General features: G+C 36.7%; 1 protein-coding gene across 2 annotated transcripts in view; it reads right to left on the bottom strand.

Annotated features, from left to right (window-relative positions):
* Positions 1 to 14,305, bottom strand: part of Kctd8 (potassium channel tetramerization domain containing 8) — a 183,851-nt gene that overhangs the window by 142,434 nt on the left and 27,112 nt on the right. The window contains exon 2 of one of the 2 annotated variants that reach the window (XM_070012452.1): positions 5,361 to 5,411. The exons of the other annotated variant lie outside the window; for it this stretch is intronic. Coding sequence (XP_069868553.1) covers positions 5,374 to 5,411 — 38 coding nt within the window. The 3' untranslated portion in view covers positions 5,361 to 5,373. Of the gene's footprint in view, positions 1 to 5,360; positions 5,412 to 14,305 lie in introns of those variants that run through there. 2 annotated transcript variants of the gene reach the window in all.

Genomic DNA, 14,305 nt, shown 5'->3' with positions numbered 1-14,305 from the left:
TCATCTAACAGAGAAATGAAAAGTTAAAAATCTCTGTGTGACTTGCCCAAAATAAAACGAAAAAGCAAAAGTTAAACACCAAAGCTGAAGTATTTTTAAAAAGTGACTTATCCCAAGTTACACAGTGACAAGTAATTTACTCAATAATCATCCACTGTGCCTCAACTATATCTAAGACACAGAACTGATGAAGGGCATACCAAAAGGCATTTCACTTGGCGACTATTGTTGCGAACTTTCAGCTCTATCATTTTAGACCAGATATAGGTCTCTCACAACATTAAAGCCTAGAGCAGACTCTAGAGGTCATCTAATATTAGCTCATTTCTCAGAACAGCAAGAGATCAGAATAATTCTGTGGTGGGCAGTCATCTAAACTGACTCCTCATCTATAAGCCATGTATTGGAGGAGCCAGATAGTACACACCCCATGAGGAAAAACATCACTCAATGAGCACTCCATTTATACATGAAAAGGTCTGTGCAAGTCCTGGAACAGGAGGTCCAGAGGAACAGAACCCATGTGCTCTTTAAGCATGAATGGAGATTTGAAAGTAGAAGAACAAATCACCAGACATGGAGTCCATGCTAAAGATTTAAGGCAATAAAGAAAGAAAAGAATGAGAAAAGAGCTTTGATGATAAACCATTTAAGAATATTTTCATACGTTTAGTGAAGAGAAGAAGGAAACATAGTTGGAAAACAAACAAAAAATACAGTGTAAAGATAGTCAAGACAGAAAACATCACAGAAACATTGGGAGGAGAGGATTTCAGAAGGGAAAAGAGATTTAATCAATAACTCCAAACACCACAGGCACATATGGAACCCATTCTATGTATACATTCCATGAGAAAAAAAAATAATAGTGAAAATATAGACATCAGACTGCTGAGTACTGAAAGAATGTGGACAATTAGATTTTGGAAATTAAAAGAAAACTAGAGACAATGATAACAAGAAATCACACAGATGATAATAATGTTTATTAAAAATTTCTGGATGTTGCTTTCACTATATTTGATGCCAGTATAACTTGTGGAGGAGATGGGGAAAAACCAGTTGTTTAAGGATACAGGCGGACCTGTTGCAACAATGAGAAGTACAAGTTGTCATGTCCAAAACGAGCTTTACAACGTCGGTGCGGGGGGGGGGGGGAGGAGAAGGGGGGGAAGGAGAAGGATTGGGATTGGGGGGGAGGGGGAGGCTGGGAAGGGATGTGAAGGGTAAACTAAAGGAGGAGGCTGCAATGCTTGGTAAGAAATTACGCATTATCCTGCCCATGTAATTGTAACCCCTCTGTACAGTATGTTCACAAATAAAATAAAATTAAAAATATTTCTGGATGTGGAATTTTATTTTAGATGTAGGTAAAGACAAAGGAGTCAGTGGAACACAGAGAGACTAAGGGTTTAAGCATCATTGATCAAAGATTAAGCAGGAAGAAATGGGATGTAATTCAAATGAAGACTCAGGAGATAGGGGACTGATCCCTTTTAAATAAACTGAGAAAGCTAGGACAAGTTACAATTCACTACCCCTAAAAGGACCAGGACACAGAAAATCTCATGAAGAAGCGTGGTTTGGGGACTTGAATAAATAATAAATTTTAAAGAATATTTTTGTTAAATATAGTCTTTCTCACAAAATGAATAAGAGCAGTAGAATTGTAGGAAAGAACTAACTGTAACATTAAATAACAGGAATCCCACACAGAAGAAAAAGGCCCAGACTTAATGAGAATATATTTGTTTCCCTAACCTATAAAGGGAGTAAATCTTCTGCTTCCAGCACTGTGTTATACACAAGAAAATATGTTGGAAATGATCTGTACAACTGGTGCGGGGTGGGGAGGGAAAGTAGGAGAAGAATGAGGGAAGGGGGTAACAAGTTTGACAAGAAATATACTTATTACCTTACTTATGTAACAGTAACCCCTCTATACATCACCTTGACAATAAAAAAAAGTACTGGAGTACAACATAATCTACCCTTTTCCAGAAAAACCAACCCTTTTCACATTTTGGAAACTGGAGTTCTATCAATTATTCTTTAATTCAACTTTTATTTTCTGTACCAAAGAACTCTAATTAGAAGCCACATAGTTTACTCTTAGGTCATAGTCTTCCACTCATAATACACTTTCAAATACTGCAACAAGTACTGCAATTGTTCATTTATTTAAGGACATTTATTTATTTTGTATCTTTATTACCAGAAAAAGCAGGCTCTTTTCAGCTATAGTTAATTTCTGAAAACAATCCTCTGTATAATCTCTTCAAATTCTAAATAAAACTCACAAATAATAATGTCATGCCCATCCCATAACAAATGTTTAGTGTATAAGTAAGACATGGCATTTAAATAGCCTCTGAAGTTCAGAATCTCTTTCCCATGTTGCTGCGTCTTCTAGTATTCAGTTACCATGATCAGACTGGTGAGAAAGAAAAGAAATAGTATATATCAAAAGTGATCCTATAATTCTGCAAGCTTAATCAGTTTCTTGGGAATTCACTACATGGTTAGTTTATTTTAGTTCAATGTATAACTTCTTTTTATAAATCTTGAGTGCCTTATGATGTCACTTGCTGTCATGAATAGATCCTGTCAGTTTATGGTGTTAAGGACTTTCAAATGAGACCTTCTAATTCCTACATTACTACAGTACTTTCCTTCTGATCACCATATCAGAAAGCTGTAGTTCTTTATAACTTCCTGGAATGACAGAAGTTTTATCATTGCTTGTTTTAACCATATTTCTCTAGAATGCATGTTCTAAGAGCTAATATATTGCTGAAAAACAAGGCAAAATTACAGGATAGGTCAATGGTTAAGTACATAGGCTTTGAAATTAGAAAGATCTGGGTTTAAGTGACTTCTATATAAGAAACTTTACTTCTCTGTGCCTTGACCATTTCATCTATAAATGGAGATGAAAATACTACTTAAATCATAATTGTCACTAAATTTAAAGGATCTGATATATGGAGGCTGTGTGACACAGAAGAACATGCTAGATCTTTTAAACAATTTAAACATGTCTCTCATCCTTTTAACATTTTCTAAGCTTTAAATTGTGTTCCCAGCTCTGTCCAGAAACTAAATCACCATTATGATATGTATATGGAATAAATGAATTCTATTTTTTACATTGGTAAGAGCAACATAGCCTTCCCAAAATAATTCTGTACAAAGGGCCATAAGATTCCACACACTGAAGTTATGACAAGATCTAGGTGATCTAGGAATGATCTCTTAGAATGAAGAACAACCCAGAGTTACATTTCTAACATCTTAGATTCTAGTTATACCTTAGTTTGATTTTTCATTTCAGTATCGCTGATTTAAGCTTTTCAACCTCAAATATTTATTTTTCTCTTTTTAGCACAGACCTTAGTTCAACAAAGTAATGTAAACAATAATCTACTAATGCAAATTTCCTGCTAGAATGAGAGTCCTTTAATAGAAGGTCACTAGTTTCTATTTCATAGAAATTAATTGCCCTATGACAGCTAAAGGCACTAGAATGTATCAAAAGCACAAATTCAATATTTTAAGATGAAAAGAAATGGAACTATACAAATACAGAAGTATTGGGTAGCATCCCTATTAACTATGTGAATTTAAGCAAACCTCTTGAGTCCTAGAATCTGACTTACTCTAAAGTTAACAAAGCTTAAGTTTCAAATTTGCCTTCTAGCTCTTCAAGGTTCAGATATGAAGCTTTAAGTCAAAACTAGGGAGAATTTGAGGCAAATAATGAAGAAAGTTATGCATAGTTAAAACAGTCCTAAGTCTCAGGTGTGTTCAGTGGTGTGCAAAGGTGTCTCAAGATTGGTAATGTGTGACCTTTTCACAATAAGCATCACTAGTGCTTGGCAGGTGGGTAAGTCTCTTGCAAATCGCCTTCCGGATTCCAAGATGAGATGGTTGAGAAGTGACTGTACCAAAGAATGGCTCAGAATAAAGAATATATATACAAAAATAGAAGAACACGGGATGCTGCCTTTTAATTCATCATTCCAAACAAGGAGCTAGTATTTCTCAAGAAAATGTACTGTGAAGTATCTCTCATACTTTAAGTGAAACTGATTGTAATCACAATCTTTATTCCACTAACTTGTCATGCCTTCCCTCAGGTCAGATAGCATTATAGTGGGTCCAGTACTTCAGGAACATGACAAGATAGAAATTCTTTAATGGGGAATATTGAAATGAACTAAAGTAATTTCCATTATCTTAGACATCATTGTGTAAAAGGGATCGCAGAAACACACCTACTGTCCATTGTAGCTTTATAGAACACATTATGAAGGAAAAGATATCATCACGATTTAAAGGTGTCCCTGTAGACCCAGAAGAAAGTAAGGTTGTGAATAAACAGTACATGAAGCAAACTTGTGGGAAATTCTTTCACCTATCAAATATTCAGTGTAAAACTGAGAATGGAAATTTCATCAACATGGTTTCTAAACTGAATCTTACTGTTTCAATAAGGAACTCAAGCCGGGTACTGGAAGACCTCACTTGGAAAACTAGCAACTTAGAAGGCTGAGATCTGAGGATCAAAGTTCAAAGCCAGTCTGGGCAGGAAAATCCCGGAGACTCTTAATCTCAAATAAAATACTCAGGAAAAGCTGGAAGTGGTGCTGTGGCTCAAGTGGTAGAGCCTAGAGAAAAGAAGCTCTGGGATATAGTCCAGTCTCAGAATTCAAGACTAAGAACCAGAAAAAAAAAAAAGGAACTCATCAGTAAAGCATAAATAATTATAAACATTACAACTATGTTTTGGGAGATGGGAAATAAGCAAGAGAATTTATTAGCATTATACTAATGATCACAAAGTATGAGCAATACAGCAAAATGTGAGAATATTTGTATGGAAAGTCACAGGCTTCATACATCCCCCAAACAGAAATACACTTCAATCCATCATCTGGAAAAAAATGGTAAAATTTTCCTTCTAGTTTTTCTATAGAAACATTAAAAAGCCATTTTATTATCTAGAAAATCAAAATGGCATGTTAATTTTTCAGGACTATCACAATAGGTTTTTTAGGAGAATATATAGAAATGTTCTTTCTCTAATTCTGGAGGTCAGAGTTCCACTTTGAGGCATCAGGAAGTTCAGCTTCCCCTGAAGCCCCTCTCTTTGGCTGGCAGTTGACACCTTTCTCTGTCCCGAGATGTCCCCTCTCTGTAAGTGAGCATCATTGGAGTCCCTTGATATGTCCTCCTCCATTTCCAGATAGATTGACTGGGTCACCCTGAAGGCCTATCTCAATTTAATTTTCTCTTTTAAGGCCTTATCTTCAAATGTCACATTCTGAGATCCAACAGAGGAGGAATTCAACAGGAATCCTGGAGTTCAATTTAGCTCCTCATAGACACTAAGCATGCAGAGCCAAGATCTGTAGGAAAAATGCAGCAAAGACATGTGCTAGATCATTATTGTTTTTTCATTAATAATTTTTAAATGTTGCATTTGGTTTTTATGGTTTGGTAATATGACTGATATTTTTATCATATCTCTAAAGTTTACAATTTCCTACCACTTATTTTCTCATTGGACATAATTTTGCACCAAACTTTATACTTGTAATTCTTTTTACATTCTTCTTTTTAAAAAAAAGACTCCTGATATTGTGTTGGATTGTGCCCACAAAACTTGGAGCTATAGTTACAAGGTGTGAGGATCCAAAACCAGTGTACAACTAAACAACAAGGAAGGAGAAAAAGAGGGAGAGGGGTAGAGAGGGAAGAACAGGAAGGAAGGGAAGAAAGGAGGAAAAGAGGACGGGAAGAAGGAAGGGAGAAAGGAAGGAAGGAAGAAAGGAAGGAGGAAAAGGGTAAAAAGAGAAGAAATTAAAATAGAATCCGTCCTATCTTTCAGACTGAATATCTTAATAGACTGTCAAATGTCAAGTAGTTAACCTTGAAAAACATTCCACTGGTATTAAAAAACATGTAGAATAAATTTCAAACCAAGAAACCAGCATTTTGAACAGAAATAATTATCTCTTCATCTTTGCTCAACAATATTTGAAATAACACAATCCAGATTTGTTGTTGTTGTTGTTGTTGGTGGTGGTGGTGGTGGTCTTGGGGCCTGAATTCAGAGCCTGGGCACTGTCCCTCAGCTCTTCAGCTCAAGGCATTTTAAATGTTTATGTACCATTCTATTAATTTTTGCTAATTCCATCCTATGTGATTAGATTGTTTAGTGCCATGACATTACTATCAGTAGACATGTTTATTGTTACATTTTTGTATTACTAAATATAACAAACATGTGTTAATACCTACTAAGAAATAATATAAAAACAAATAATTGTAACTTTGGTAAGAAAAATGTTTGTATTTGAATTTTCAAACCTGAAATTTTTCTGCTTTGGACAGCAATTCAGTAAAGATTTCCTACAACTTTGTCTTTGTTGGTAAATATATTATACCTCAAGATATTTGCTTATGTTTAATTTTTAAGGAAGTAGAAGTTAGCAAAGGCAGATTATTTGATAATGTCTCAGTAGTTCTTTTAACAACCCCAAATAACTGAAAACATTTTTTTAAGATACCTTTTTCCACAATGACATTTGTTAACAGAATTCCCTCCTTAATAATACACAATGTTGGATCATGATACAGAGTAAACAAACATGTCATTGTGTAAAATAATGTTCACTGTGTTTGAAGAACTGTGAATTTTTGTTTTGAATTTTTTATTATACAGTTTTGGTTCTAGAATATAATACATAATACATTTAACTTGGAGTGAAAAAAATATTTTTTAAGATGAACAGTTTGCAATGATCTTTAGATTTTTTTTACAGATTTCAGTATATCTACATAGCATATTGGATAGAGTAGATTTTTAATAGAAAATTTTATTGTAAGTTTTGAATTTATGTATTTTGAACAAATATATTGTCCTTTCATTATATATATACACAAAGAAATTCAATGTTTAAATAATTATGTTCTGTCTTCCCTTCAAGGATGAAGGTTACTTGTGGTTACTTGTATGAAAAAGGTAGTAACTGGAATTTAGATTGAGATGAAGTATCAACTTGTGACTTTCCCATTAATACTCTAAGTATACTAGGCGAAAGGAGATCATATAAGGTGAAGTTGGAGGATGGAGGGGAGGGTTCATACTCTGCAACAGTTAAGAGATAGGAGTAAAACTTTATAACATGCAGTGATGTGTGTGCTCTTTTCCTACCAAGTCTAATGAAACTTAATACTTGCCAGATACTACGATCCCCATTTGAGTAGATGATGGCTTCAGTAAATGTTCAAAGTATAGTGTTTGATGCCAAAAAAAAAAAAAAAACAACTTCAGAATATCACATCAAAACAATCAAATGTGTACAAAACCAAAATAACGGGCAGAAAAAATATTTGCAGCATAGAATTAAAGAGTTAACTATAATCCCACTTTTGGGCATTTACCCAAATGCTTACAAACAAGACCACACTAAAGCTACCAGCACAACTATGTTTATTGCAGCATTATTTACCATAGCTAAGATATGGAACCAACCCAGATGCCCCTCAGTAGATGAATGGATCAAGAAAATGTGCTATATATACACAATGGAATTCTATGCCTCCATCAGAAAGAATGACATTTCCCCATTTGTTAGGAAATGGAAAGGCTTGGAAAAAATTATATTAAGTGAAGTAAGCCAGGCCCAAAGAAGCATAGGTCCCATGGTTTCCCTTATTTGCAATATCTAGTATAGGTATGAGTCAAGCAGAAAAGGTCAGATAATGTGATGTTAGGAAAATGAACCCTTAAATATGTATTTTAATGTTTTCGTTTCTTTCATGCATATGTTTCTAACGCATTTATAAGATTATTTCTTTGTTGCTTTGTATGTCCCTCCCCCACAGTGTAACCCCCGCCTTCACTATATTTGATGTCAGTATAACATGTGGAGGAGATGGGGGCAAACAAGTCGTTTAAGGATTCAGGTGGACCTGTTGCAACAATGAGAAGTACAAAATGTCATGTCAAAACCAGCTTTACAATGTCGGTGTGGGGGGGGAGGGGGGTATAATTGGGTGAGGGGAGGGGGGAGGCTGGGAAGGGAGGTGAAGGGTAAACAAAGGAGGAGGCTGCAATGCTTGGTAAGAAATGTATGCATTATCCTGCCCATGTAATTGTAGCCCCTCTGTACAGTATGTTCTCAAATAAAATAAAATAATATTTTTAAAAAAAGTTAACTATATTTATTTTCTCTTTTAACAGCTTTTTATCATTGTAAAGGGGATGTACATAGGGTTTACAATTATATAAGTCAGGTACTGAGTACATATTTTTTTTTGCAAGTCCTGGGGCTTGAACTCAGAGCCTAGACACTGCCCCTGAGCTTCTTTTGCTCAAGGCTACCACTCTATCACTTGAGCCACAGCACCAGTTCTGGCTTTTTCTGTTTATGTGGTACTGAGGAATTGACCCCAGGGCTTCACGCATGCTAGGCAAGCACTCTACCACTAAGCCACATTCCCAGTCAATGGGTACATTTTCTTTTGTCTTTTTTTTTTGGGGGGGGGTCCGGTTGTGGGGCCTGAACTCTGGGCCTGGGCACTGTCCCTCAGCTCTTCAGCTCAAGGCTAGGGCTCTACCAGTTGAGCCACAGCGCCACTTCCGGCTTTTTTTCATTTTGCTTATGTGGTGCTGAGGAATCAAACCCAGGGCTTCATGCATGCATGCATGGGAGTGTAAATTTGTTCAAACACTTTGGAAAGCAGTGTGGAGGTTCCTCAAAAGACTTCACATAGAGATCCCCTATGACCCACTTTTGGGCATTTACCCAAACAATCATAAACAAGGCCATACTAAAGCTACCAGCCCAATTATGTTTATTGGAGCATAGCTAAGATATGGAAGCAACCCCGATGCCCCTCAGTAGATCAAGAAAGTGTTATATGTGTTATCTCTCTCTCTCTCTCTCTCTCTCTCTCTCTCTCTCTCTATATATATATATATATATATATATATATATATATATATAATTGAATTTTATGCTTCTATTGTTGTTTGACTGGAGCAAAATCTTGTATTTTCGTTCACAATTACTGCATCTTAAGCAATAGAGAGTCAGACCTCAACAAAGAATATCAGCTCCATCCAGCAGATGCTAGGGCAACCAATGAAGAAATACCCATGTAGTAATATCTAATCACAATTATTTTACTTAAATAGTTGATATTCCAAGATATTCCAATAGTACCATGAGGCAAGGAGTGAGCTTAACCAAGAGACATGATTAGAACCCAAAATGTCTTCACCACCATCCACTATTATAGGGTCAGATGGTCCCTAAACTAGGTTAAGGAAACAGATTAAAAGGGCACATTCCAAGAGGCAGATAACAGCATTCAGAAAGCAGTGAAGTAAGCCAGGCCCAAAGAAACATAGGTCCCATGGTTTCCCTTATTTGCAATATATAGTATATGTATGAGTCAAGTGGAAAAGGTCAGATAATGTGATGTCAGGAAAATGAACCCTTAGATATGTATTTTAATGTTTTTTTCTTTCATGCATGTGTTTCTAACACATTTATAAGATTATCTCTTTGTTGCTTTGTATGTCCCTCCCCCACAGTATAACCCCTGCTTTCACTATATTTGATGTCAGCTCAAGGTTAGCACTCTACCACTTGAGCCATAGCCCCACTTCCGGCTTTTTCTGCTTATATGGTGCTGAGGAATCAAATCCAGGACCGCATGTACACAAGGCAAGCACTCTACCACTGAGTCACCTTTAGCCCCCTGGATTTCTTTTTGAAAAGCTTAAAAAACTTAATCATTCAAAGCAGGTAAGTGCAGTTTAATTTCTCTAAGGTACGTCTTATTTTGGATTGTTTTGTGGGACCCATAAGCCCCAAGGCAACCATCAAGGAAGGCATGGAGAATGAGTGATTTTCCTGGGGAAAATCCTGGTAGTGTGATTGCTTAGGCTGACCTTATTTGACCTTCTGCAGAACTGTCAAAAGACAGGAAGAACTACAGGAGTGTACTTTGTTTTTGTTGTTGTTGTTGTTGTTTTTACTGCTTTCTTTTTTTTTTAATTTAATTTAATTTTATTTTATTTGTGAACATACTGTACAGAGGGGTTACAATTACTTGGGCAGGATGATGCGTACATTTCTTACCAAGCATTGCACCCTCCTCCTTTGTTTACCCTTCACATCCCTTCCCAGCCTCCCCCCTCCCCCCCAATCCCAATCCTTCTCCTTCCCCCCCTCCCCCCCCTCCCCGCACCGACGTTGTAAAGCTCGTTTTGGACATGACAACTTGTACTTCTCATTGTTGCAACAGGTCCACCTGTATCCTTAAACAACTGTTTTTTTCCCCATCTCCTCCACAAGTTATATATTTGCAATAACTAGGATACCAGACAAGCAGAAAGATGATGTTAAGCAAAATGAATCCCAAGATAGGGATACAAGAGGTTCCATCTTTGTTGCTGTTGTTTTTCATGTATTTATAATGTATTATGTGATTCTTTGTTTCTTTTGTATGTTCTTCCCCCATGGTATAACCCCTGTTTTCACTGTATTTGATTCTGGTACTCTGCATCTTGTATATACATTTTTCTAATATGGGGAGGGGAAGGGAAATAACAAAATGCGGAAATAAGGATACAGGTTGACTCATTGTAACAACGAGATGTACAAGATTCTATGTTGAAAATGAACTTTACAACTTTGGGGAGGGAGGGAGGAGTTGGGGAGGTGAGGAGGGAAGGGGTAGTAGGGGAAAAACAAAGGAGGGGTAACAGGAAATGCACTCATTATCTTGCTCATGTAACTGTAACTGCTCTGTACAGTATCTTTACAATAAAAATATATATTAAAAATAACAATAGAAAAGTATTTAACACTCCCAAAGTAGGTTTTAAGTTTTTTAAAAGTCACTTAAAAATGTGCTGTTGCCAGGCCTTGGTGGCTCCTCCTAGCTACTAAGAAGGCTAAGGATGGTGGTTCAAAGCCAGCCTTGGCAGGAAAGCCTTTGAGACTCTTCTCTCCAATTAACTACCAAATATTATGGAAGTAGAGTTATGGTCTAGTGGCAGGTCTTAAGTTTAAGCACACCAGCACACTGACCCCTCTGCCAGCTCTCATGCACACAAATATGCTGTTTATTAAATGGATCAAACATTTGATCAACTGGGTCTTCTGAATTACAAGAACAGATGTGGCCACAGCATTAAGCTTCTATTTCTCTTCCATCTGCTTTGGAAATCCCTTAAAACTGTTCGAAATATAAACAAAAACTATTCCAAAAGTGTTGGCCACATCTATCTTACTTTACAATAAAAACTAGAAAGTGTCTCAAAGCCTTTCTTTGTTAATCTTGGGTCCAATCATTACTCTAGCCAGATGTTTTAATGGCCTTGACCTTCCCTCCTTCTCAGAGAATAAACAGTACTACTGGTTTTTTTTTTTTTTTCCATTCCAAAACAGGTCTGCACTCTGAACCACCTTATGAACAAGTTTCCATAGAAAGGACCTGAACAAGAAGAAATGGATAGCCATGCTAGAAGAGTGGCACAGGATTTCATCAGTCCTGATTCCATTTAGGCCAACATAGTTTTAATATATTTGTAATTTGAAGCTAAACTAAAAATGTTATATTACATTTAAATTTAGATAGATTACCTTTTAGACCCTCCTCTTCATCCCACATTGGTATATCCAAAATACCACAAGTAAATATACAGTGAGTGAATTCTGAGATTAAAAGAGGGAAAATTTTATCTAGACCACGTAGCAACCAAAGGATATAATGTGTCAAAAACAGCTCAGATCACCATCTTCAAAGTATATTTTTGTACATTAGAAAATGGAGCTCTTCTCTTTTATTGAGTCAAACATGATATATGAAATACTAAGTCTTAAGAAAAGGATTAAAGAACATAAACATCATATGCAAATGATAGCCTCAACCACAGAAAAGAGAACATTGAAGTATAAAAATTGAAAAAGGACTTATTCATAATTGCAGTGAAGAAGATCCCATCTGTGCTTCTTGTCACATTATTTTTATCTTCAAATTTACATATTGTATTTACAAATGTTTCTGTTCTCAGGTTAAATTTAAGAGCTCAAGTTGGGCATTTAAATTTTTGAATAAAACATAACTACATAAATATGAGAACACAAAACTTGGATGTCAAAAGCATGTAAATACTTAAATTTTTTCTCTAATTGCAGTTTGATACTTGAGTTCAGTCCATGTTTAATTAGGCCATATACAGACTTATCTAGCTTAGTGTACAATCATCACTTCACAATTATCTAAATGTGTTACTTTTTTCTTATATAAAGAAATGATGCAGCCTTACATTTTCCCTATTTTATCAATATTATAAGTCATCTCAATTATTTAAAACATATATTTCAATAACAGCAACCTCTCATCCATCTCTTTCATTCCTAAACAAGCTGCAAAGACAATGTCCTCCAAGATCATATGTTATTTTAATGCACTGTAGAGTTCTCCTCATTCTCATCTCAATCATTACAGTAAGTGTGTGTGTCTATGTGTCTGTGTATGTTTAGAATGATGTTGTTATTTAGCCCACATTGGCTTTGAATTCATCGTCTTACTACTTTAGCCTCTTGAGTGTTAAGATTACGCATCTTCACCACCACATCTGGATTATGGTAAACTACAATTCTTTCATTATGCTTTAACATCTACTTCTTTTCACTTCTATTTATACATTTATTTCAACCTTGGATCAAATCTTTCGAAGCTCACCATCACCTGCAGAAACAATTTAAACGTTCTAGTTTATTATCAAGGACATCATCACATACTAAATTTATGTATGGTTCCGCTCTTTCATTACAATCTTTCATTACAATCCAGAGGAGTCTCCTTCAGTTTTATAAACAACTTCAGTTCTTTTTTTTTTTTTTTTTCATTTTCTATACCTATACGGACTGCTCTACCACTTTTCTTCACTACTGCCTACTGAATTCTCATACTTTAACAACTAATCTGATTTTACATCTTTTCTAATACTTCTCTTTACCTTTCCTGGTTTTAAAAGTGGTATAGTAAAGCAGGAAGCATGTTTCCTGAGCTTCCAGGTTATTTTGAAACCAAAATCCAATACTATCATTGCTCAACTCAAAAGGACAAGTTAAATCGTTAAGCCATTGTTTCATTCTCCAACATAGGTACCAATGTAACAATATGGACAGTACAAGATTAAATGCAATGGTGTATATAAAGTATTAGCATGGGGGCTGGGAAGATGACTCAGTGGTAGAGTGCTTGCCTTGCATGCATGAGGCCCTGGGTTTGATTCCTCAGCATCACATAAACAGAAAAAGCCAGAAGTGGTGCTATGGCTCAAGTGGTAGAGAGCTAGCCTTGAGCTGAAGAGCTAAGGGACAGTGCCCAGGCCCAGAGTTCAGGCCCCATGACTGACAAAAAAAAGTTTTAGAATGATTTTACTGGAGAATCTATTAAATAGGAAGTCCACATTTATAAAGATGATAATAAAATCGCTATTAAAATTATGGCTTTAGCTCTTTAAATGGCCCCCAAATATTTAATAAACAAAAATCTCTGTATGGGGGGCAAACTCTGCTTAAACCATGTCAGTATTGTGGAGTTCCGGGAAGATGGCGGAGGAGAAGCTGGAATCTGAACAAGCTCTCGCATAGAAAGTAGTTTTAGAATTCCAGTGAACAGTCCTAAGCCAGAGAATCACACCAAGTGTGCCATCACAGGACAGAGAGTTAGACAAGAGAGGGGAAGCCAAGGAAACACATCAGCTGCCGCTCCGGCGGCGACCACCACCGCGGAGTCATACCTGAGACACAGAGAGTCGGGGACGAAGGAGCCAGACGCAGCGGACTAGCGGATTCTACTCAACACCAACAAGAACCGACAAGGAGTGAACATCTTCATCCTGCTGTTTGCAGACCAGAGACGACCCAGGATCCAAGACTCAGCGTGAGTACAAGCCCGACATCCTCACTCCTCAGGGAGCAGAGGAGGGAAGGCCACCCCTCCCCCCCAGCACCGGTGATCTCCATCTTGGATACCGACAAAGCTCGGAGGAGCTGCTAGCTCCAGCTCAGGCCTTGGAATAAAATGAGTCATTTAGCAGGTCACAAGAACTTAACGGCGAAGTGACCTGCCAGACTCAGCTCCATCCAGGGAAAAGTCACCCAGCTCAGGCGCCAGCCATCGGAGTGCCTTGCCTCACTGGGTAACCAGAGCCAGAGGCTGCCCCTCCCTCTAGCAGCCACCACAATCAATTGAAAAACAG

The sequence above is a fragment of the Dipodomys merriami genome, unplaced genomic scaffold, assembly GCF_024711535.1.
Source record: "Dipodomys merriami isolate MVZ:Mamm:240054 unplaced genomic scaffold, mDipMer1.0.p SCAF_9, whole genome shotgun sequence".
NCBI classification, from domain to species: domain Eukaryota; kingdom Metazoa; phylum Chordata; class Mammalia; order Rodentia; family Heteromyidae; genus Dipodomys; species Dipodomys merriami.
The sequence above is the reverse complement of the archived record's forward strand: the minus strand, read 5'-3'. Positions and strand labels throughout refer to the sequence as shown.